Consider the following 22859-nt stretch of genomic DNA (forward strand, 5'->3'; position numbering starts at 1 on the left):
ATGGCCAGGCCTGTCATCAGAGAAAGCGCCCTCAGCCCCGGCCTCTGGGCCGGCCTTCCCCCCGCTGCTCACTGAGGTTCCCCTGACAGCAGGGGGTGGAAATGGAGGGACAAGGACACGAAACCCTGGGGTCCTCCAGAGAGCAGTTTCTACCAGGGTTCAGTATTTCTGAGGATCAGCTACCTGGACCTGGACCTGGGCCTGGGCTCAGCACACGGGCCCTGGCCCTAGACTGACCTTTAGCTCCGGTAAAGCTTTCACCACACAGGGATGGGCTTGGGAGGAAGTCTGACGCCAGGAGTGACCGTGGGAGGCTTCGTGGTCCCACGTGCTGTCATGGGGCTGTAATCACTGACTTCATGGTTTGGCGTCACAACGTTCACACAATTGTATTCCTGTGACGCTTTCCTGGTCTCTGGAACCCAACCTGGGCCTGTGCAGCAGCATGTCCTGCTTGGCCTTGGTCTTGAACGGAAGCTGCTTTAGAAAAGGCCCCGGGTGGCCCGGGGTGAGTGTCCTTCCTGGGGACCTGCCCCAAGGGTCCACTGAAGTCTGGAGAGCTGAGGAGGAGGGGCTGTTTTTACAAGCCTGGAGACCCCTGCTGACACAGCTCTGCCCTACTTCCCTTGTTGATCATGTTGGACATAAAGGAAGCAAGAATCTATTCTTTCTCTCTGCAGCAAACACTTTTCTGTATAAAAGATGCCCTAAATCCTTTGTGAGGGCCACGTCCCATGCAGCTCGCTCTGCGGTGCCCGCTGGTCCCTGGCGACGGCGGCAGGGCTGAGCACGCAGTCCGTTTCCAGAGTGAGAGCCATGGAGGGTCAGCAGGAGCTCAGCCCGAGCTGCAGGAAGCACTGCCGAGTTTGTTAGTGGGTCAGGCTGAGGCTCGGCGCCAGACTACAACGAGCAGAACTTCCTGTGAAGACGAGGTATTCATGGCTTCTCACCATGGAAACCTGCACATCCAGGTGACAGGCACCCCGGCTGGCAGGTAGCGCCGTGCAAGCTGGCGTGGCGGCCCCTGGAGGGGCTGCAGAGCCGCAGGGCCGACACCCACCCCGAACTGACCGCCATGGGACCCGCAGTCCCCCGGTGGGAACTCAGCCAATCCAAACACTCAGGTGAGCAACCACACCTGCAAAAGCAAACCCCAGCGAGTAATTAAGCAAGCGACTGGCAAGCGAGCGATGCCTGCTACTGAGTGTTCATTAAGCAACTGTTGAAAATGATGTGGATCTGAGCCAGGTGTGGCGGGACAGCTACACCGGCGGCTGAAGCCGGATTGTAAGTTTGAGGCCAGCTCGGGCCTCATGGTGAGACCTTGTCTCACAAACTAAAAGCAGTGCTGTATATTCCGGCAGGCGAGTTCTACACCGTGACTTTAATAGAAAGAAGCAGGCTGTAAACGTGTATGCGATGTGACCTGGCTTCCAGAAGACGGAGGGAGGGAGGGAGGAAAACCCTGGGACCAGTAGCCCATTTCCCGTGCAGCACCTGCCCGTAACCCCTAAGTGTTAAATTTGTACAGTCTGAAGATGTGGAGAAGGCTGCTGGTTTGGATGAGAAGGGAGCACGCTGCGACTCCCAGCGGTGAGGCATCCCTCCCAGGGGCTCCCCGCAGCCCAGGCTCAGCGGGAGCCACGCGGGCCCCGCACCCCTGGGACAAACCGACGGTGTGCAGCCCTCTCCCTCCCCGCCTCCCAGCTCTGAGGAGGTCCCATGGCCAGGCTGTCTGCTCAGCTCCAAGGCCTGCTCTTGAGAATCTGACTTTTAGCAATGTGCTTCCTCTACTGTAAAGCAGCTTGGAACAGAATAGGTTTTATAACATGAATGTGGTGAAGGGTCAGAGCACAGAGGCATGCGCAAACTCACACTCAAGCACGCCCTGTATACACCACACAGACACATCCACACGCCCGTGAACACACTGGCAGGCTCCCCCCATACACCTATGCGGGTATACCACTGTTTGCAAACCCGGTGCACACACCCACACTGAAGTACAGCCCCACGCAGGCACTCGACGCACACCTCACGTGCACATGCACGCAGGCCCCGTCTACTGACGGGCTAGGGGCCGGGGGCTGAGGAGGGCTGCTGTGCCCAGCTGTGCTGGCCCTTACCGTGGGCCGCACTGACACTCCTTGGCCACTCAGGCCCTCGGCTCCCATAAGCACTTGCAGCAGAGGCAGTGATGTTTTGAGCAGGGCTGGTGTTTCCCCAGGTGCCCGTGGCCTCTCCCGTGGCTGAGAGGCATGGGTACCGCTGTGGAGGGGCCCAGCACTGCCCACAGGGACTCATGCAGGGATAAGTCAGGCTTTATTGAAATACACACATAGCTCGCTCCTACCGGGGGGTGGAGTTTGTGGACATCTCATACACATAAACTTGAGAATACACACTGATCATTTGGCCACCATGTCTGCTACTGGTGGGGCGGGTGCTCTCGTCCTCGGCTTTGTCGGGAAGAAGGCACCGCCCCTCTCTGTGCCGGCCTAGCACTGCAGGCTGAGGCGGCCACCTCCCACCCTCACCTCCCCCGCGCTTGAGTAGCCGGGCTCTGGCATTCACAGCCCCTTAGTGTCCACTCGGGGTCACGGCATGGCATCCACTCCTGGCTGCTACAGGACAAAGCTTCATTTCCTCAAAATGGCTAGAGCAAGCGGAGCAGGGCTGGAGGTGGGTGGAAATGGGGCAGGCGGACTCTCTGTCCCCCGGCTGCTCCCAGTCCTGTCCTTGGGCCTTGGCCCTGGAGGTGGTGATGGAGGTGGTGACGTATGTGTTCCCTGGATCCTCCGGCCGTCTGCTCACATGACTCTAAACAAAATCCAGCAATGGATTGGACAGGGCAGTGTGGACTGAAGGTGGGCGTAGGCGCTGAGCCCGGCGGCTCTGGCTGCTCCCCAGCTTGCTTTTGGAAGCTGGGTGGGGGCCACTGCTGCCTCCTGGCCCCGCCAGTCTCCACCCTGGCATGACTATTGTTAGCATCGATGCTGGCTAGAATCTACAAGACCAAAACCATACAGATGATTGATGGCCCTCACTCTTGTGGGGAAAGTAGCGTAACACCTGCTCAGAGTCCTGGGTCCCGAGGCCACGGCCCTCTGCTGGGCTGGGCCTCCGTGTGCAGGGTCCTCCTACGCCAGCCGCACCCACAGCCCTGCCAGCCACCTCCCCACGCCTGCAAATAACCAAAGCTCAGGCGCCCACGGCTATGTGCAAGTACGGTTCATGTCATTCCATATTGCGTTGACACAATTCTCCAGGTAAACAGCCGCCGTGGCTGGTCCCAGGGCCCTGCAGCCTGGTCGCCAGCCTGGGCCGGGGCCCTCCTGTGACCCCTCCAGGGCTGCTCTGGCCCCGGCCACCTGCAGACAGGGACAGCTGCGGCATTTCCGTGGAGGAGGAGGCTGCTTCTTGGCTGGGGCCACCGTCTTGTCGTGGCTGAGAGATGGTGAGTAACAGGGCTGCTGGCGCAGAGGCCTGGGGCCCGCTGCCGTGGCCGCGGGGCCAGGAGCTTGTCCTGAGAGCAGGCCACTCTCAACGGCTTTCCCTGGCCTGGCTTCAGAGTGACTGAAGTTCTCGCATGGCCTCTGTGTCTGTGTGGTGCACAGAACGGGAGAGCTGTTGGCATGGCTCGGACGGCGTGAGCGGTCCGGCCCCAGCCAGCGCAGGGCTCTGCTCGTGGTGCCAGGAGGGGCTGGGAAGTCAGGAAGCCTCCTGTCCTCTTCAGAAGCATCCGGTTTTGGTATTCTCTTCCCTGCTGTCTTTGTGGGCCTGTCTACACAGCTGTGCAACATCATGAGCAGGAGGACCTAAATCCTGGCGCTTAAACATCATGAGCAACTAGATCAAGGGAATCTGAACCTGCCTGTGCTCGGGATCAGGCGCTGGTGGGGTTGGGTTAAGGGCCTGGCAGATCAAGGCTCTTACTGACCCAGCAGGCACACAACCTTGGAATGGGAAAAAGCCTGCACACGCGTGTGTGGCACACTGCGGTCTGCTCCAAGGCAAGGGAGGAGGCTAGAGGACCGAGGTCTCCGTCTGCAGGAAGGACGGGGCTCGGGAGCCCCGGTGCATCTGCAAGGCGCTTTCCGAGCCGTTCCGTGACATGGACCAGCTGTGCAGGCGGTAGTCTCGGCTCCCGGGCTGGGTGGGACACAGGCCTCGCCACCTTCTCTTCAGCTCGCACTGGACCTGGGGGCGAGCATGCCAGTGACTGGAGGCCCGGGAGGTGAGGACGGCCGGGGCCCTCCGAGCGCCCTCCGCCCGCCCTGCTACGAGGGCGGTTGCCACACTCCATGTCCAGGTTTGGGGAGAGGAACATGGTCTGCCCACACCCCAAGATGGCTGGTGCGGGCTTGGAGCAAGGGCGATGCCCTGGACAGGATATTTGCCTCCGGTGAGTGTCAACAGACAGGCAAGGAAGAGGATGGCGGGAAGGGCGAGGGTCCCGACATTGTGGCAGGTGAGTGGCAGGCCCCCGCAGGCCTGGCAGGCGGGTGGGGCGGGGGCTCGGAGAAGGCCCGAGAGCCGCTGGGGACAGCGTGGCCCCGGGAAGGTCTTCCCGGGCCCCTTTCCCTCTGGGGACTTTGTGAGGGTGGGCAGCAGTGTGGGGGGGGTTGGGAGTCTGGCCTTAGGGGGACAGCCCTGGAAAGGCCTTCCTTACCAAACGCAGGGGCCAGTTACCAGACGGAAAGGGTCGTGCAAGGGGCCGGCAGCAGTGCTGGCGTGTGCAGGCCCCAGGCTCAAGGGGCTGCGGGAGAAGCAGGTTTGTGGGAGAGCCGGAGACGGAACTGGCACATCCCCCAGCAGGCCCTGCTCCTCTCTACCAAAGCCCAAACCCCTGGGTTCACAGGCACAGCCAAAGAGCAAGATGCTGATGGGCCGGGTCCTGGCCAGACGCCCCAGGGAGGAGGCGGCGTGTGCTGGAAGCTGCACCCGGCTGTACGGGGAGAAGCGGCCTTCCTCCTGTGGCGCCAGGAGACAAATGAGGCCAGGGCGGCCTCCCTGACCCAGTTCTGGGCTCAGAGCGGCCATAGGTACTTACTTCACTGTTGAGGAAGCAGTAGAGCACCGCCACCACCAGACCCTGCAAGGAGGAGGGACATCAGGACTGCGGGGGCTCCACGGACGCCAGGGCTCCCACGGACACTGGGGCCCCCACGGAAGCCAGGGCCCCGCGGACACTGAGGCCCCCATGGACACTGAGGCCCCCATGGACGCCAGGGCTCCCACGGATGCCGGGCCCCCACGGACACTGGGGCCCCCACGGACACTGGGGCCCCCACGGACGCCAGGGCTCCCACGGATGCCGGGCCCCCACAGACACTGGGGCCCCCACGGACGCCAGGGCTCCCACGGATGCCGGGCCCCCACGGACACTGGGGCCCCCATGGACACTGAGGCCCCCATGGACGCCAGGGCTCCCACGGATGCCGGGCCCCCACGGACACTGGGGCCCCCACGGACGCCAGGGCTCCCACGGATGCCGGGCCCCCACGGACACTGGGGCCCCCACGGACGCCAGGACCCCCGCAGACGCCAGGCTGCCCCCATGGACACCGGGCTCCACGGACGCCAGGGCTCTCACGGACACTGAGGCCCCGCAGATGCCGGGCCCCACAGACACCAGGGCCCCGCGGACGCCAGGGCCCCGCGGACGCCAGGGCCCCGCGGACGCCAGGGCCCCGCGGACACTGAGGCCCCCATGGACGCCAGGGCCCCACGGACGCCAGGGCCCCGCGGACACTGAGGCCCCCATGGACGCCAGGGCCCCGCGGACGCCAGGCCCCATGGACGCCGGGGCCCCGCGGACACTGAGGCCCCCACGGACGCCGGGCCCCACAGACGCCGGGGCCACCCGTGCCTACCTGGAAGGAGCCAATGCACAGCTCAAACAGAATCTGGTACATGGAGGAGATGCGGATGGGAAATGCAGCAAACACCATGTAGTGGACGCCGAAGAGTGGAATTAAGAGCAGCGTGGACTTGGCGAGCCTCCTGGCAGAGGAGAGTGATGGGGTAGCCATGGCCTCCACACCTGTGACCCGGCCCGGCTGGAGGAGCCCCAAGATCCCACATCCCAAGATCCCCCCACTCTACACCTGTGACCCGGCCCGGCTGGAGGGGCCCCAAGATCCCACATCCCAAGATCCCCCCACTCCACACCTGTGACCCGGCCCGGCTGGAGGGGCCCCAAGATCCCACATCCCAAGATCCCCCCACTCCACACCTGTGACCCGGCCCAGCTGGAGGAGCCCCAAGATCCCACATCCCAAGGCCCCCCCACGTCGCACATGGGTGACACTGTCTGCACAAAGTGTCATCTGGAGGGGACGCAGCCCACCAGCCTTGAACAGGCTGGGGTGCAGCTCAGGGACAGGGCATTAGCCTAGCAGGTGTGAGGCCTTGGATTCCATCCCCGTGCTGAGCAAAAAGAAGTGGATGGCAGAGCAGAGGGCCCACCGCACACATCCCGAGGGGCCTCTGAGCCCCATGCGGGTCCCCACGGGAGAACCCCAGGGCCTTTGCTGATCTAGGTCCCGTTAGTCCAACGCGTCAGCAAACTGCTCTGCTTGGTGTCAGACACGTCACCTGCCAACACTGAAGAGAAACACTGATGTCTTCATCTTGTTTGGAGGTATATGCCTCCGATCTACTCTTGGGTGTGCAAGTTTTAGAAGTGTGTTCATTTCCCCCACACTCTGACACACGCAGTATACTGTGTCCTGTAGAGCAAGGCTCATCAATAGGATGGCCTGGCTCCAACCCCAGGAGCCTGCTCTACAGTTGCTTCCTGGGTAGAGCATGGCTAGTCTCCACAGGCCATTCCTTACTAAGCAGAAATCAAAACGGGCCCCTGTCGGGCACACTGGCAGGGTGAAGGATATGAACAGCGGCCCCTCGGTGTGGGGATCGCTGTGCCGGGCACGTCACATCTTTCAGGACTCATCAACTGGCAAACAAACCCCACGTTCTAAGTGAGGCGGCCAGAGCGTGAGGGGCGAATCTCAGGCCCCCGTGGGCTGGGACCAGCTCTGGGCCCTGGCCGCTGCTGCCCGCTCACCGCCGGTGTCCGCCATGGATGGCTGGACAGCAGGTCCCTGGGCAGCGGGACACACCCGGCTGCTGGACCTGGGCTGGCGTGGCGGCGGCGCCTGCGTCTCCTGACCTGGACCAAAGAGGTCAGCCCCACGCTCCTGCTTATTTTATACCAGAGTTGTGACTTTCTACTTTTGGTGTGAATGGGGGTGGCAGTTTATAGAATCCGCAGGTTTTAGCTGTCTGTTGACGTCTCTAACCTCAGCCCTGCCTGTCCTTCGCAGTGGTCAGCCTGGCACCAGTTGCTGGCCGCAGACACGCAGCCCACCCGTGGCTCTGACAGCAGTCGCGGTGACTGTGGCCAAGAGGAAAGGCGGGACTTGACCCGGGGCTTGGCCACACACCTACGTAGCCTGCTGGCTTCAGCGTCCGTAGGCAGGCAAGAGCAGGGCCCACGGTCCGTCATGCCCGCCGGAGCCCTGCCTCTTGGCCAGCCGACCGGGACGCAGCACAGACTATTCTGTGGCCACCTGTGAGTCAGCGCAGCCTCTGGCCCTCTGTGCCTGGCCACCGCCCTGTCCTGCTGGGCCAGCAGGTACTCACCTGTACTGGGGCTGGTCATTGCCGCCCACATCGGGGGACGTCAGCTTCTGCAGCAGAATGCGTACGATGCTGATGAAGAGGAAGAAGTTGACCTGCACAGCGGGAGATGCCCTGTGGGTGCCCGCTCCCGGACGGTGGGGCGTGGGTGTCCTCTGGGCCTGCCGACCCGGGTGGGGCCGTGGCACACTTCTTACAAGCCAGGCACTGGCTTCTGGCACCGAGGCCACTGAGGCCATGGAAGCCACCCAGGCCACCGAGGCCACCCAGGCCACCACCACATGAGGCTGCCACAGCCTGCACAGCAGGACGTGAGCAGGAAGCACAAAGCTCTCCAGAAGCCCCCTGCCCCCACCCCACCCCCGCCCCCCTCCCTGAGGCCCTCCCACCCCTCCTCCACCCCCTCCTACCCCCCTCCTGCCCCTCCTCCCGCCCCTTCTCCATCCCTCCCCTCCTCCCACCCCCTCCCATCCCCCCTCCCGCCCCTCCTCTTACCCCCCTCCCACCCCCCTCCCTCCCCTCCTCCCACTCCATCTCCCACCCCCTCCCATCCCCCCTCCCATCCCCCTCCCGCCCCTCCTCTTACCCCCCTCCCACCCCCTCCCTCCCCTCCTCCCACTCCATCTCCCACCCCCTCCCATCCCCCTCCCGCCCCTCCTCTTACCCCCCTCCCACCCCCTCCCTCCCCTCCTCCCACTCCATCTCCCACCCCCTCCCATCCCCCCTCCCATCCCCCCTCTCGCCCCTCCCATCCCCCCTCCCGCCCCTCCTCCCACCCTCCTCCGAGGCCACACTAGGGGCTTTCAACCCTTCTGTTAGCAAGGCTGAGTGGACCAGGCATTTGCCCCTGTGCTCTGCCCAGGTGTGCACGGCGGAGCTGTCTCCACAAGCCACGACTTACTATGATAGAGGTCAGGATGGGCATCCGGATGACCCACCAGGGTGTGCTGTGCTCATTTGTGTCCCAGCAGCTTTGGAGAGATGGAGACCGTGTCTCGACCCCTCCACAGACCACCCGGGCGGAGTTGGGCAGCTGTGCCGGATCTCTCCTGAGCCTGCGGGGCAAGCCCCTCCCCTGCTGGGCCCAGCACCACCTGTCTGTCCACCTGTCCATCTGCCCATCCACCTCACTTCCTTAGACACCATGTGGAGATGTGAAGCATCACCCCAGTGCATTGACGAGAGACAGTTGGGAGGCCCAGACTCAGACTTAGCACCTGACACCGTGAAGAAACTTTTCTCTCCCAAACGATTCCCCCAGTAGTTCACATCTGTATCTTCAATGAAGGCTTGAAAATTGCCTGCAGAGCAGTCCAGGAGGTGCGGCTGGGCCTTCCCACTAGCCGTGATTTCTCCTCTCTCCTTCTTTCTGTTTTCATTCATTTTTCCTTTCTTTCTTTTTCCTTTCTCCTTCCTCCTTCCATTCTTTTCTTTTTTCTCTCTTTCCTTCTTTCTTTTTACTTTCTCTCTCCCTCCCTTCTTTCTTTCCTTTCTTTCCTTTTTATTTTCTCTTTCCTTCCTTCTTTCTTTCCTTCCTTCTTCTTTCCATTCTTCCTCTCTGTTTCTTAGTGGGACTGAGGTTTGAACTTAGGGCTTTGTGCTTGTTTGGCTTGGTCTCTACCACTTGAGCCATGCCCCCAGCCCTGCTTTTTGCTGTTACTTCAGAGGTGGAGTCTCACAGATTTTCTGTCTGGGCTGGCTGTGGACTGAAGTTCTTTGGATCTCAGCCTTTTGAGTTAGGCTTAGAGTGTGAGCCGGTCCCAGCTAGTAATTCCACTTTTGGTTTTTATAGTGAAGATTGTCTCTATTAGGACGTTTGCCTGCCTTCTTGTAAGCGGCCTCCATGCCCTCTCCTGCCCACAGCCCTGTCGTGGACGCGGGCTGTCTGTCCAGGGCAGCTCTGTGTCCGCATCCGGGACTCCGGCTGGTTCGGTCTGGTCCTGTGGGGACTTTCCTGGAGGCTGAGCTGGCAGACGTCACTCAGGAGCCGGTGGGGGGGGTCTACCCGCCGACCCCACCCGGCAGCCCACCCCTGGGTGAAGACGGTGCCCAGCCCACAAAGGCCCATAAATACTCGGTTGCTTTAGACCTATGCAAGGCGGGCGGGCCTGCTTCCGGCCGCGTCTGGGCTGGGGACAGCACAGAGTCTGTGTTTGGGGTCAGGGCCGCATGTCCATGGATAGAGCCACAGCGCGTGCCGTGATGAGGCCTCCGAGCGCCAGAAGCGGCCGAGGCCGGTGCAGGTCGCAGCCACCTCTCCACCTCTTGGCGCACTTGGCAGGGGTGAGCGCTGCGCCCGCCTGCTCTGCTGTGGACACTACAGCTCCCCTGTCCCCCCGGCCTGTCCCAGTGTTAGCCGTGCTGCAGGCCTGGCTTCGTTCTGTCTCTCATACACGCCCTTCTCCCAACACCCGCCCCCCATGGATGCCCACCGCCTCCTCCCACGGGCGGTGCTGCCAGCGTCCTGACGCCTGTGGGGGCTTCCCGCTTCCGTCCTCACCCTCCAGGGCCTCTAGCTTCCTAGGGCCAGCACAGTGGGCCTGTGTCTGGACAGGGGTAGGCCCGGCACTCACCCCGTGTCTTCCAGAGCGAGCCTGGCTGCTGTCCACGCAGCTGTGCAGAGAGTGGGGATGCCTGCAGGAGAAAGCAGTGAGCCTGGCCTGATCTGGTCAGCCAGCGGCAGCACTGCAGCTGGGCTGGGCCCCGGCCCGGCCTGGTCAGCCAGCGGCAGCACCGCAGCTGGGGCCCGGCCTGGTCAGCCAGCGGCAGCACCGCAGCTGGGGCCCGGCCTGGTCAGCCAGCGGCAGCACCGCAGCTGGGCCCCGGCCTGGTCAGCCAGCGGCAGCACCGCAGCTGGGCTGGGCCCGGCCTGGTCAGCCAGCGGCAGCACCGCAGCTGGGCTGGGCCCGGCCTGGTCAGCCAGCGGCAGCACCGCAGCTGGGCTGGGCCCGGCCTGGTCAGCCAGCGGCAGCACCGCAGCTGGGGCCCGGCCTGGTCAGCCAGCGGCAGCACCGCGGCTGGGCTGGGCGCCACAGCTGCCACGGACCACAGGAAACCGTCTTAGAGACCTGGCAAGTATGTGTAGGCTTGCACTCAGCACGTCTTACTACAGTGAAGGAAATTAGGAGAATCTGTCCAGGGCTACAACTAGTCTAACAGAGAGTGACGGATGGAGAAACGGCTCCCGCATCCGTGGCACCTGAGGTCTGTGTGCTCAGGCCTCCAACTCTGGCTCTGGCAGACCGCTCCTGTCACTGCTCCTCCTCAGGCCCCTCTCCTCTCTGATTTCCCACTGTTGGTGCAGCTGGGAAGGGGGGAGGGGAATAAACCATCCTGCTACTTGTTCGCAGCTCACTCTGAACTTGGGTAAGCAGGACCGAGAATGAGGATCTACGCAATTTTAAACAAGGCCCTTGTTCCAGACACATTCGGTGCTGCATGTAGAACCGTGCAGCCCAGACACCACCACCCTGCGATGTGTTCTGAGCTGAAGTCTGAGAGCACTGGTTGGGGGCGATGGGGAGTGGACTGGCTGCTTACCCCATCCGATGAGGAGGTAGGCCAGGAAGCATCTGCTGGGGGGGAGGATGGCCACCAGGAGGGTGTGCAGATACAGGCCCTCCACCAGCAGCCAGTAGAAGTTTGCCATGATGCAGTACTGGAAGAACACCAGGCTGAGCTTGCAGCCAACCTGGAACCAGAGACAGGGAGGGAATGCCCCTGGGTAAGAGCAGTTGTGGCCGCAGAGCTGCTGTGCAGGGTGGGGAATCCAGGGCATCCCGGTCTGGCTCAAGATGGCTGCCGTCCACACGGTGGCCCTGGCCTTGGCCAGGAATGCCCTGTGCTGCAGGGAGGCCCTTGGTAGACGCCGTGCCCAGCCCACCTGCACGGGCCAATCTCCCCAGAGATGGAGATGAAAACGCCCTGTGGCCAGCAGGCCTCTGACGACGGGAGCTGGTGCTCCTCCCACGGTGCACTGCGCCTGCCTGCCTCCCCATCCCCTTCCTCCCCATCCCCTCAAGCTCCCCCTCCTCCCCGGGACATGGCTGGCTGAGGGCAGCGTGGGCACAGCGGGGCAGGTTGTGCCCGGATGGCTGGGCCCCGGCACCTGACGCCCCTCAGCCTTGTCCCTGCGGCGGGGGGTGAGCACAGGACAGGCTGAGGCTCAGCCGCCAGCACCCTTCATAGTAGTTCAGTTTCCAAGAGGTTTAGGAAGATAAAACGGCAGCCAGAATCAGGACCTTAGAGAATCTTGCAGTTTCCCCAGTTGTAAAAGAGAGGTTTTAATTTGGGGAAATTAATTAGAGATGGAAAAGCAAGAGAAAGATACATCCAATGAATTATTTCCCCTGGAGTTTTGCAGGGGTTTTCACTGGGCAGATGACAGTCAATCAATTCAATCTCTCAACCTCCTTTCACACAGTAGATGCATCAGAGATTTCCCCTTCAGGGCAAACACGCAGTCACGCTTCCTTCGGCCACTCCAGTCACCGCGTGCTACAGAGAACAGCATCTCCCACTCCGTTATTTTAATTTCTGTATCTATGCAGACACATACCCATGGATGTTGGGATATAGGTAATCGACATCCACTGGAAATACTTGTATTTGGGGGCAGGTGTGGTGTATAGATGTAGCAGACACGTTTATGCACTGGTGGAGGTGTAGTGCTGCACACACAGGCGGGCACGCTTTTTACCTGCTCATGGGGTGGACATACTTATGTGTGCACACGTGTGTGCGTGTGCGTGAGCACACACACACACCCTCTCTATGGGGATCATGCTGAGCTCTGAGCTGAGCTCCCTGGGCCATGAGGGGCTCCCCCCAGCAGCCATGTGGCCCAGACCCTCCTGACTCCCGCCTGCCTCACATCGCTTTACTTCTCTTTCCTCCAAAGTGGAGAAAGACGGAGAAAAATCCCTGTCACCTCTGCCTTTGGCAGAAGCGGCTGCAACCACCCACCAGGAAAGCAGGAGAAGCAATGCAGATTCATGACTTCTCATCACATTGAACAGCGAAGCACATTTACAGGCCTTTAGCAGACAGGGTTCTGGGTGCTGTTGATGCCATCCAAAGGCATCTTTCTGTCTTTGACGAGTTACTCTATCTTAAAACACACAAATCAGTGCACTAAAGAAATAAAGGGGTGACCTTGGTTGAGATGCGTGGTATTCCGAAACTGACATGTTGGATGGAAACCCTTCTGTGCAGCTACTTAAAAATGACATAACTTTAAAATAAACCACCCAATCAAGACAGGAAGCCTGAAACCAAAAACACGACTAGGATACAAGTACAGGCAGTTGTATCACAGGCTTGTATCTGGGGCTCGTGGGGGGGGGCTGGGGGCAGGATGCCCTCCCTGGGAGAGACTAGCACAGCCCCACCACAGAGGGCGAAGGGAACCCTTACCAGATGCCAGACCGACTCATGCCTTGATCTCAGAATAACATGCAACAAGTGCTCAAACAAGTGTTTGGGCCTCTCCACAGGGCGGCCCCGTAGCTGCCCGAGGCCTTGTGAGTCAGCAGCTCTACTTCCCCGAAGAACAGCACCGCACATGGAGAAGCCTTGCAGGGAGTCTGAGGGTGAGACGTAGGATTGCTTAAATGAGTGAGCTTGGAGCCTTGCATGCAGTGGCCACCCACAGAGCAAGGCCATGGAACAGACATCCTGCAGGATGAGGGACAGACAGTGCAGGCTGTGGGCCCTGGACCCTCTCCTGAGCTCACTGTCCATGAGGATGGAGGTCTGTGGGCCCTGGACCCTCTCCTGAGCTCACTGTCCATGAGGATGGAGGTCTGTGGGCCCTGGACCCTCTCCTGAGCTCACTGCCCATGAGGATGGAGGTCTGTGGGCCCTGGACCCTCTCCTGACCTTGTGGTCCACAGCATCCACCTCCCATCCTGTCCCACACAATGAGGAGCAGGTGTGGCCAGTCAACAACTGTTTCTGGAGACCTGGGTCCTGCCTGGGACCTTCTGTGTGTGTCCGTGCATGTGTGTACACATTCATGGGTGTGTGGGGGTGTGAGTTCCTGTGTGTTCTACATGTGCACATGGCTTTGCGTTGTCATGCACAGGGCATGCACAGGCACATTTTCTGATGTTTGCTCACGGTTCTCACTGCCCTTCCTCGGACCCATGCTGTGGTCAAAGCCCTCCACAGTGTGATCATTATGACGTGCTCTGGGCTTGCCGCCCAGTCACCTGCGTTGGCAGGCAAAGCTGCATTTAGTTGTCCGTGACTCTGCAGGCTTGGGGCTGTCAGGTCCCCTTATCTGCCCCAGCTCCTGCTCAGACAGGCAGGACACGGGCTTCCCACGCCCGGGGGCTGGGCTCCCGGCATGTGGGAGGCAAAGGCTGAGTCCTGGACTCGGCCTCAGACCAAGAGAGCTACACCACTGTCCCATATGTGCAGTGCTGGGCATCATCAAACCCTCGGGAACAATCGCGTCTAGGAGGGACTCGGTAACTATGTGCTGAGCGAGTCTGGCCTGACCGGGTACTAAGCACCCCGTGGTCACCACCACACACAGAGCCACGCAAGGACAGCGCAGGCGGCCACCTCCCTGCCTGGTATCAAGCGCCTGAACCATGCATGCACGGCTGTGCATCCAGGCCAGTCTGCATGGGATTTAGTCGCAGGACAGACCGCTTTCCTCCGGTCGCATTGAAGCTGGATGATTTAGACCAAATGTGCATTTGTCTACGTCAGGATTTCCCTGGGAACTGCTACTCTGTCCCGGTCTGCTGGGGTCACGCTCAGGGCCCTTTGATGGCCCAGCTCCAGGGGGTGGGCTGGGCCTCTGGCCTCTGCGTGGCCCTTGAGCCGGCTCTGACCTGGCTCTGCTCGGCCTGGTCAGGACTCACCGGTGGGTTTCGTTCCCCATTCCATCCCTGCCCCCGAAGACCCAGCTTTCCAAGACAGCCGTACCCAGGAGGACGGCTGGTCAGGACAGTGCCACGTGCCGGAGCTGGAGTAGAGGATGCTGTCCTTCACCAGCACCGAGATGGCTCTCAGGATGAAGGAGAGGAACAGGTTCAGGTGGATGTAGTTCCGGGTACAGTGCAGCTTCCTAGAGGAGAGAGCGCAGGAGGATGGAAGTCGGAGGGGAAACCATTAGAGCTGGATTTGTGACACCAGATACTCATGTGGAATTCATCTTCAGGTTTGTTTGTAAACAAATCTCACCCCAGAACCATTCCATTATCATTGTGCTTTTAGGTTACTTCCAGTTTTTCATTATGAAATTTTGTTGCACACAAATCTCCCCCATTTCAGACTATTTCCTTAGGCTAGGTGTCAGAGCCACCTGGGAGTGTGTCTGTGGATGGTGAGCGTGTCTCACGGATGTGAGGTGGTGTTGGGCGTGTCTCATGGATGTGAGGTGGTGTTGGGCGTGTCTCATGGATGTGAGGTGGTGTTGGGCGTGTCTCATGGATGTGAGGTGGTGTTGGGCGTGTCTCATGGATGTGAGGTGGTGTTGGGCGTGTCTCATGGATGTGAGGTGGTGTTGGGCGTGTCTCATGGATGTGAGGTGGTGTTGGGCGTGTCTCATGGATGTGAGGTGGTGTTGGGCGTGTCTCATGGATGTGAGGTGGTGTTGGGCGTGTCTCATGGATGTGAGGTGGTGTTGGGCGTGTCTCATGGATGTGAGGTGGTGTTGGGTGTGTCTCATGGATGTGAGGTGGTGTTGGGCGTGTCTCATGGATGTGAGGTGGTGTTGGGCGTGTCTCATAGATGTGAGGTGGTGTTGGGCGTGTCTCATGGATGTGAGGTGGTGTTGGGCGTGTCTCATGGATGTGAGGTGGTGTTGGGCGTGTCTCATGGATGTGAGGTGGTGTTGGGCGTGTCTCATGGATGTGAGGTGGTGTTGGGCGTGTCTCATGGATGTGAGGTGGTGTTGGGCGTGTCTCATGGATGTGAGGTGGTGTTGGGCGTGTCTCATGGATGTGAGGTGGTGTTGGGCGTGTCTCATGGATGTGAGGTGGTGTTGGGCGTGTCTCATGGATGTGAGGTGGTGTTGGGCGTGTCTCATGGATGTGAGGTGGTGTTGGGCGTGTCTCATGGATGTGAGGTGGTGTTGGGCGTGTCTCATGGATGTGAGGTGGTGTTGGGCGTGTCTCATGGATGTGAGGTGGTGTTGGGCGTGTCTCATGGATGTGAGGTGGTGTTGGGCGTGTCTCATGGATGTGAGGTGGTGTTGGGCGTGTCTCATGGATGTGAGGTGGTGTTGGGCGTGTCTCATGGATGTGAGGTGGTGTTGGGCGTGTCTCATGGATGTGAGGTGGTGTTGGGCGTGTCTCATGGATGTGAGGTGGTGTTGGGCGTGTCTCATGGATGTGAGGTGGTGTTGGGCGTGTCTCATGGATGTGAGGTGGTGTTGGGCGTGTCTCATGGATGTGAGGTGGTGTTGAGCGTGTCTCATGGATGTGAGGTGTTGGGCGTGTCCCATGGATGTGAGGTGGTGTTGGGCGTGTCTCATGGATGTGAGGTGGTGTTGGCGTGTCTCATGGATGTGAGGTGGTGTTGGGCGTGTCTCATGGATATGAGGTGGTGTTGGGCGTGTCTCATGGATGTGAGGTGGTGTTGGACGTGTCTCATGGATGTGAGGTGGTGTTGGGCGTGTCTCATGGATGTGAGGTGGTGTTGGGCGTGTCTCATGGATGTGAGGTGGTGTTGGGCGTGTCTCATGGATGTGAGGTGTTGGGCGTGTCTCATGGATGTGAGGTGTTGGGCGTGTCTCATGGATGTGAGGTGGTGTTGGGCATGTCTCATGGATGTGAGGTGGTGTTGGGCGTGTCTCATGGATGTGAGGTGGTGTTGGGCTGTCTCATGGATGTGAGGTGGTGTTGGGCGTGTCTCATGGATGTGAGGTGGTGTTGGGCATGTCTCATGGATGTGAGGTGGTGTTGGGCGTGTCTTATGGATGTGAGGTGGTGTTGGGCGTGTCTTATGGATGTGAGGTGGTGTTGGGCGTGTCTCATGGATGTGAGGTGGTGTTGGACGTGTCTCATGGGTGTGAGGTGTTGGGCGTGTCTCATCGATGTGAGGTGGTGTTGAACGTGTCTCAAGGATGTGAGGTGTTGGGTGTGTCTCACGGATGTGAGGTGGTGTTGGGCGTGTCTCATGGATGTGAGGTGGTGTTGGGCGTGTCTCATGGGTGTGAGGTGTTGGGCGTGTCTCATCGATGTGAGGTGGTGTTGAACGTGTCTCAAGGATGTGAGGTGTTGGGCGTGTCTCACGGATGTGAGGTGGTGTTGGGCGTGTCTCACAGGTGTGGCCAGACCGGCTCTGGCCTGCAGCTGGGGCTCTCTCTTCTGTCTCCATTCAGAGTACCTGGTCCTGGGGCTTCAACGCAATGTGAGTATTTTTGCTCAACTCTGTCTCTCTACTACAATGCTCACAGCTCCACTTCTGTGTTTTTGTGGTTAGTTGGAGACAAGAGTCTCACAGACTGTCCTGCTGGGGCTGGCTTTGAACTGCAATCCCTAGATATCAGCTGAGTAGTTAGGATTATAGATATGAGCCACCAGAGCTTGGCAATATATTTCTTCCACTCATGGCAACATCTTATCCTAATGATTTTTTCTGTTTAGCACTACTTGTCAGGTGGGCACAGTGTAATATATGAATTGTGTGTGTGTGTGTGTGTGCGTGTGTGTGTGTGAAACTGGGGTCTGAACTCATAGCTTTGCACTTGCTCTACCACTTACACCACACCTGTAATCTTCTTTACACTCTTCTATTTTGAGACAGGGCCACAGTAGACACCGCCTTGTCCTCTCCTCAGATACTTAATTAATAATCAACCTGGAGTGGTTTTGATGTGGCTCCATTAGTATCTATACTGTACAGCTACACAGAGCTATGAAGAGCTCTCTTGTCTGAGATCACAGGACTCGAACCCAAGCACACTGATGCCAACTTAGGGCTCTCAGATACGTTGCAGCATCTCTCCACTGAGCGTGTGGGAGCTTCTGGGAAGCAAGGTCAAGATCACTTTGCCTCTGTAGTTCCATGCATTTGCATAATGTCTATTCATCTAATAAATGATAGCTGAACTGAATTCCATTCCAAGGCCTACATCACCTGCCTACACAGAGCTGGAGAATATTTAGATTAAACTGTCCGTGTCAGCATCACATTGCTTGCCAGTATTCTCCAAGGGCACTTTATGACTTGGCACAGTGAGAGTCTCCAGGCTGGAGACTCAGGTCTCCTGCCTCTTTGGGGTGCCAAAAGAACCTCTTGTATTTTTTGCAGAACTTCTTGTTTCTGTGCCTTACCTGAAGAGGCAAAGAATGACACTTCCTGTTGCGAGAGACATCAGAGAGACACTGTAGCCCAGGGTGTAAATGGCCTTCACCAGAATATAGAAGGTGATCTGCACAGAGAGAAAACACTTCTGTGAGTGGTTGGTGCACCATTAGATCAAGGTGTTCCGAGACCCCAGAGGGCCTGCCTGCTGACTGCATGGACAACGGGAGCCAGGCTGTCTTAGAATTCTGCCTCCAGCTCAAGCCAGGAGAGATCTTCACCTTTTGTTTTCTCACCACCACGATGAGTGGCTGAATGATTTTTGTGAACAAATTAGTGTGAGACAACCAAGGTCCGGTGTGTGTCCTGTCCCAGCTGGTGGGCTGGGACATCTGGCCCCCAGAGACCATGTGGTGGCATCAGAGGCCCAAGCCTGGCACAGAGAGGCACCCTCTTCCAGAGGCTGAGCCCCAGCATCTCAGGGCTGCTGCCTCTTAGAGCTTTCTGGGTTGCGGGCACAGAGGCTCCCCGCTTCTCACCCAGACTCATCAGGCACGGACGGAAGGATGGCAGCTGCTGTGGAAGGGCTGCCCTGGGTTCTGCGACAGCGCTGCCCTCCAAAGGACGTGTCCTCTCCTCTGGGAGCAGACGGGGCCACAGGAACCGGCTCCCCCTCCTCCATCCCTGCTTTCTTGAGGTGTCCGCCTGGGGCCAGGGTGTGGGTGACTTGGCTGCCCGGCCCACCGGCAGAAGCTGCGGTGTTCAGGCTGTAGCACTGACAAGTGGCCTGTGATTCAGCCAAGCCATAGAAGATGGCCAGCCCCAGCACGGAGGGCAGCAGCCCAGCACAAACATCCCATAGCGGAGAGCTGGCAAGAAGGGATCACATCACACGGGGCACACACATACACGCACACACACACACACACACGCACACACACGCACACACACGCACACATGCGCACACACACGCACACACGCACACACACACGCAGGCTGTAGAGTAATGAGATCCAATGGTGGTGGTGTGGGGAGGGAGGGGGCAAGGCCTGGGTGGGGAGGGAGAGCACAGGTCTTCCCCAAGCTGAGCACGAGCTCCTGTGGGACATCAGGACCCGATTGAAACAAGGTGATGAGGAGTGGTCAGGTCCTAACAGATGAGAATGAAAGGCAGAGCCAGCAGACTGACCGGCAGGCTAGATCTGGGATGAGGAAGGACACACGGAGGCCTAGTGGACCCCAAAGCATCAGCAGAGAACAGAGTGGCCAGGTACAGCCTGCGGCCGGAGGCAGCGTGGGGGCCGGTGCTTGCAGGGCCTGGGCCCGGCCGGGAGGCAGCGTGGGGGCCGGTGCTTCCAGGGCCTGGGCCCGGCCGGAGGCGGCAGCGTGGGGGCCGGTGCTTCCAGGGCCTGGGCCCGGCCGGAGGCGGCAGCGTGGGGGCCGGTGCTTCCAGGGCCTGGGCCCGGCCGGAGGCGGCAGCGTGGGGGCCGGTGCTTCCAGGGCCTGGGCCCGGCCGGAGGCGCAGGCAAGCAGCTGCCATTTGAAGCCACAGCCTCACTGTTTATTCACTAAGAAACTCACTGGCAGAGAGCTACGCTCCCGTGTGACCTGGAATGGAGAAGCAGCCAGGGCCAATCTGAAACAAGCAGGAGGAGCTGCAAGAGACCCTATCTGTAGGATGTCGAGCGATACCTACCACAAACCCCAAACAGGACGTTTCCAACAAACTCTCACACTCCGCTGTGTTAAAACCCCAACCCCCACGCTCTGCACTCCTTGTTTCTCTGCCTGCTCGGTGCTACGTGGTGTTTCTGTCCTGAGCGGCTGGGGTCCCTGCCTGTGTTCTCTCCTCTCATCCCCTTGATCGTTCCCTCACACGGTGGACCGGCTGTGGATCTCCAGACCCACCCTGAGCACACTCAGGGCATAGGACCTAGTCAGAGCCAAGGCTGAACTGCTCCCTTCCCCAGCCTCAATCAAGAGTCCACTGAGCAGGCCTGGAGGGCGGGCCAGGTTGAGGTGTGGACACTGATCTAGCAGGATTCATTTCCAGTGAACGCTGGCCTATGGAAGTGAATGCCACAGGCCGTGTATCTCGTGAAGGCAATTGGTGAAAGGCCCTTGGTGCGTGGAGCGGGGCCTGGGGTGTATTCATCACGGCAGGAATGGAGTCGGGGCTGTGAGTCGCCGGGCCACACAGAGCCCACCGGACGAGGCCCCAGCCCCCCGGGCCAGCGGGGCTGGGGGCGCAGAGTGCCGGTCCTCTCCACAGTAGCAGCCTTTGGCTGGCTTAGAAGCGGAGAGAGTGGCCTTGTGTTCCTGTGTTCTGGGGAAAGCAACTCTCTGGGACCCTGCAGATCTGATCTAGGCAATGGGAACTTCACCACCCGCCCCTGAGACGGGGTGGGAGGGAGGCCTGAGCCCCCAGCCCCATGCTGGGCCCTGCCCGGTAGAAGCCGGGGACAATGCCAGGCTGCAGGACTCCTTGTGACTTTCCTGATGACTGGCTCCTATGGAGGGAGCAGGATGGGGAGCCGGAAGCCACTCCTTTCATTCTCCACTGGTCCAGAGCCACAGTCCCAGGGCTCAAACCCTGGGCACATATTCTCTCTGCAGCTCCTCTCCCACCCATCAGGCAGCATGGCTTCACAGGGGACTGAGCAGATGGGGACTGGACAGACGGGGGACTGGGCAGACGGGGGACTGGGCAGACGGGGGACTGGACAGACGGGACTGGACAGACAGGGGACTGGGCAGACAGGGACTAGACAGACAGGGGACTGGACAGACGGGGGACTGGACAGATGGGGGACTGGACAGACAGGGGACTGGGCAGACAGGGGACTGGACAGACAGGGACTGGACAGACAGGGGACTAGGCAGATGGGGACTGGACAGACAGGGGACTGGACAGACAGGGGACTGGACAGACAGGGGACTAGGCAGATGGGGACTGGACAGACAGGGGACTGGACAGACAGGGGACTGGACAGACAGGAACTGGACAGACAGGGGACTAGGCAGATGGGGACTGGACAGACAGGGGACTGGGCAGATGGGGACTGGACAGACAGGGGACTGGACAGACAGGGACTGGACAGACAGGGGACTGGGCAGATGGGGACTGGGCAGACGGGGGACTGGGCAGACAGGGGACTGGACAGACAGGGGACTGGGCAGACAGGGGACTGGACAGACAGGGACTGGACAGACAGGGGACTAGGCAGATGGGGACTGGACAGACAGGGGACTGGGCAGATGGGGACTGGACAGACGGGGGACTGGGCAGACAGGGGACTGGGCAGACAGGGACTAGACAGACAAGGCACTGGACAGACAGGGACTGGACAGACAGGGGACTGGGCAGATGGGGACTGGACAGACAGGGGACTGGACAACCAGGACTAGACAGACAGGGGACTGGGCAGACAGGGGACTGGGCAGATGGGGACTGGGCAGATGGGGACTGGACAGACAGGGGACTGGGCAGACGGGGACTGGATAGACAGGGGACTGGGCAGATGGGGACTGGGCAGATGGGGACTGGACAGACGGGGACTGGGCAGACGGGGACTGGGCAGACGGGGACTGGGCAGATGGGGACTGGGCAGACAGGGGACTGGGCAGATGGGGACTGGGCAGACGGGGACTGGGCAGATGGGGACTGGACAGATGGGGACTGGACAGACGGGGACTGGGCAGACGGGGACTGGGCAGATGGGGACTGGACAGACAGGGGACTGGGCAGACAGGGGACTGGACAGACAGGGACTGGGCAGACGGGGACTGGGCAGATGGGGACTGGACAGACAGGGGACTGGACAACCAGGACTAGACAGACAGGGGACTGGGCAGATGGGGACTGGACAGACGGGGACTGGGCAGACAGGGGACTGGGCAGATGGGGACTGGGCAGATGGGGACTGGACAGACGGGGACTGGGCAGACGGGGACTGGGCAGATGGGGACTGGACAGACAGGGACTAGACAGACAAGGCACTGGACAGACAGGGGACTGGATAGACAGGGGACTGGGCAGATGGGGACTGGACAGACAGGGGACTGGGCAGACAGGGGACTGGGCAGATGGGGACTGGGCAGACAGGGGACTGGGCAGACGGGGACTGGGCAGACGGGGACTGGGCAGACGGGGACTGGGCAGATGGGGGACTGGGCAGATGGGGACTGGACAGACAGGGGACTGGGCAGACAGGGACTGGGCAGACAGGGGACTGGACAGACAGGGGACTGGGCAGATGGGGACTGGGCAGACAGGGGACTGGGCAGATGGGGACTGGGCAGACAGGGGACTGGGCAGTTGGGGACTGGACAGACAGGGGACTGGGCAGACAGGGGACTGGGCAGACAGGGGACTGGGCAGATAGGGGACTGGGCAGACGGGGACTGGGCAGATGGGGACTGGACAGACAGGGGACTGGGCAGATAGGGGACTGGGCAGATAGGGGACTGGGCAGACAGGGGACTGGGCAGATAGGGGACTGGGCAGACGGGGACTGGGCAGACAGGGGACTGGGCAGATAGGGGACTGGGCAGATAGGGGACTGGGCAGACGGGGACTGGGCAGATGGGGACTGGGCAGATGGGGACTGGGCAGATGGGGACTGGACAGATGGGGACTGGGCAGATGGGGACTGGATAGACAGGGGACTGGACAGACGGGGACTGGGCAGACAGGGGACTGGGCAGATGGGGACTGGGCAGACAGGGGACTGGGCAGACGGGGACTGGGCAGACGGGGACTGGGCAGACGGGGACTGGGCAGATGGGGGACTGGGCAGATGGGGACTGGACAGACAGGGGACTGGGCAGACAGGGACTGGGCAGACAGGGGACTGGACAGACAGGGGACTGGGCAGATGGGGACTGGGCAGACAGGGGACTGGGCAGATGGGGACTGGGCAGACAGGGGACTGGGCAGTTGGGGA

General features: G+C 60.4%; 1 protein-coding gene across 1 annotated transcript in view; it reads right to left on the reverse strand.

Annotated features, from left to right (window-relative positions):
• Positions 1 to 2315: 2315 nt before the first annotated feature.
• The window catches only part of Vipr2 (vasoactive intestinal peptide receptor 2), a 64828-nt gene continuing 44284 nt past the window's right edge, over positions 2316 to 22859 (reverse strand). The window contains exons 5-13 of the mRNA XM_069997213.1: positions 17943 to 18040; positions 14587 to 14728; positions 11188 to 11338; positions 10221 to 10281; positions 8549 to 8618; positions 7651 to 7742; positions 5877 to 6006; positions 5054 to 5095; positions 2316 to 4200 (exon numbers count right to left, since the gene is read on the reverse strand). Coding sequence (XP_069853314.1) covers positions 4027 to 4200; positions 5054 to 5095; positions 5877 to 6006; positions 7651 to 7742; positions 8549 to 8618; positions 10221 to 10281; positions 11188 to 11338; positions 14587 to 14728; positions 17943 to 18040 — 960 coding nt within the window. The 3' untranslated portion in view covers positions 2316 to 4026. The remainder of the gene's footprint in view (positions 4201 to 5053; positions 5096 to 5876; positions 6007 to 7650; positions 7743 to 8548; positions 8619 to 10220; positions 10282 to 11187; positions 11339 to 14586; positions 14729 to 17942; positions 18041 to 22859) is intronic.

This window comes from Dipodomys merriami, unplaced genomic scaffold, assembly GCF_024711535.1.
Source record: "Dipodomys merriami isolate MVZ:Mamm:240054 unplaced genomic scaffold, mDipMer1.0.p SCAF_5, whole genome shotgun sequence".
Lineage (NCBI taxonomy): Eukaryota > Metazoa > Chordata > Mammalia > Rodentia > Heteromyidae > Dipodomys > Dipodomys merriami.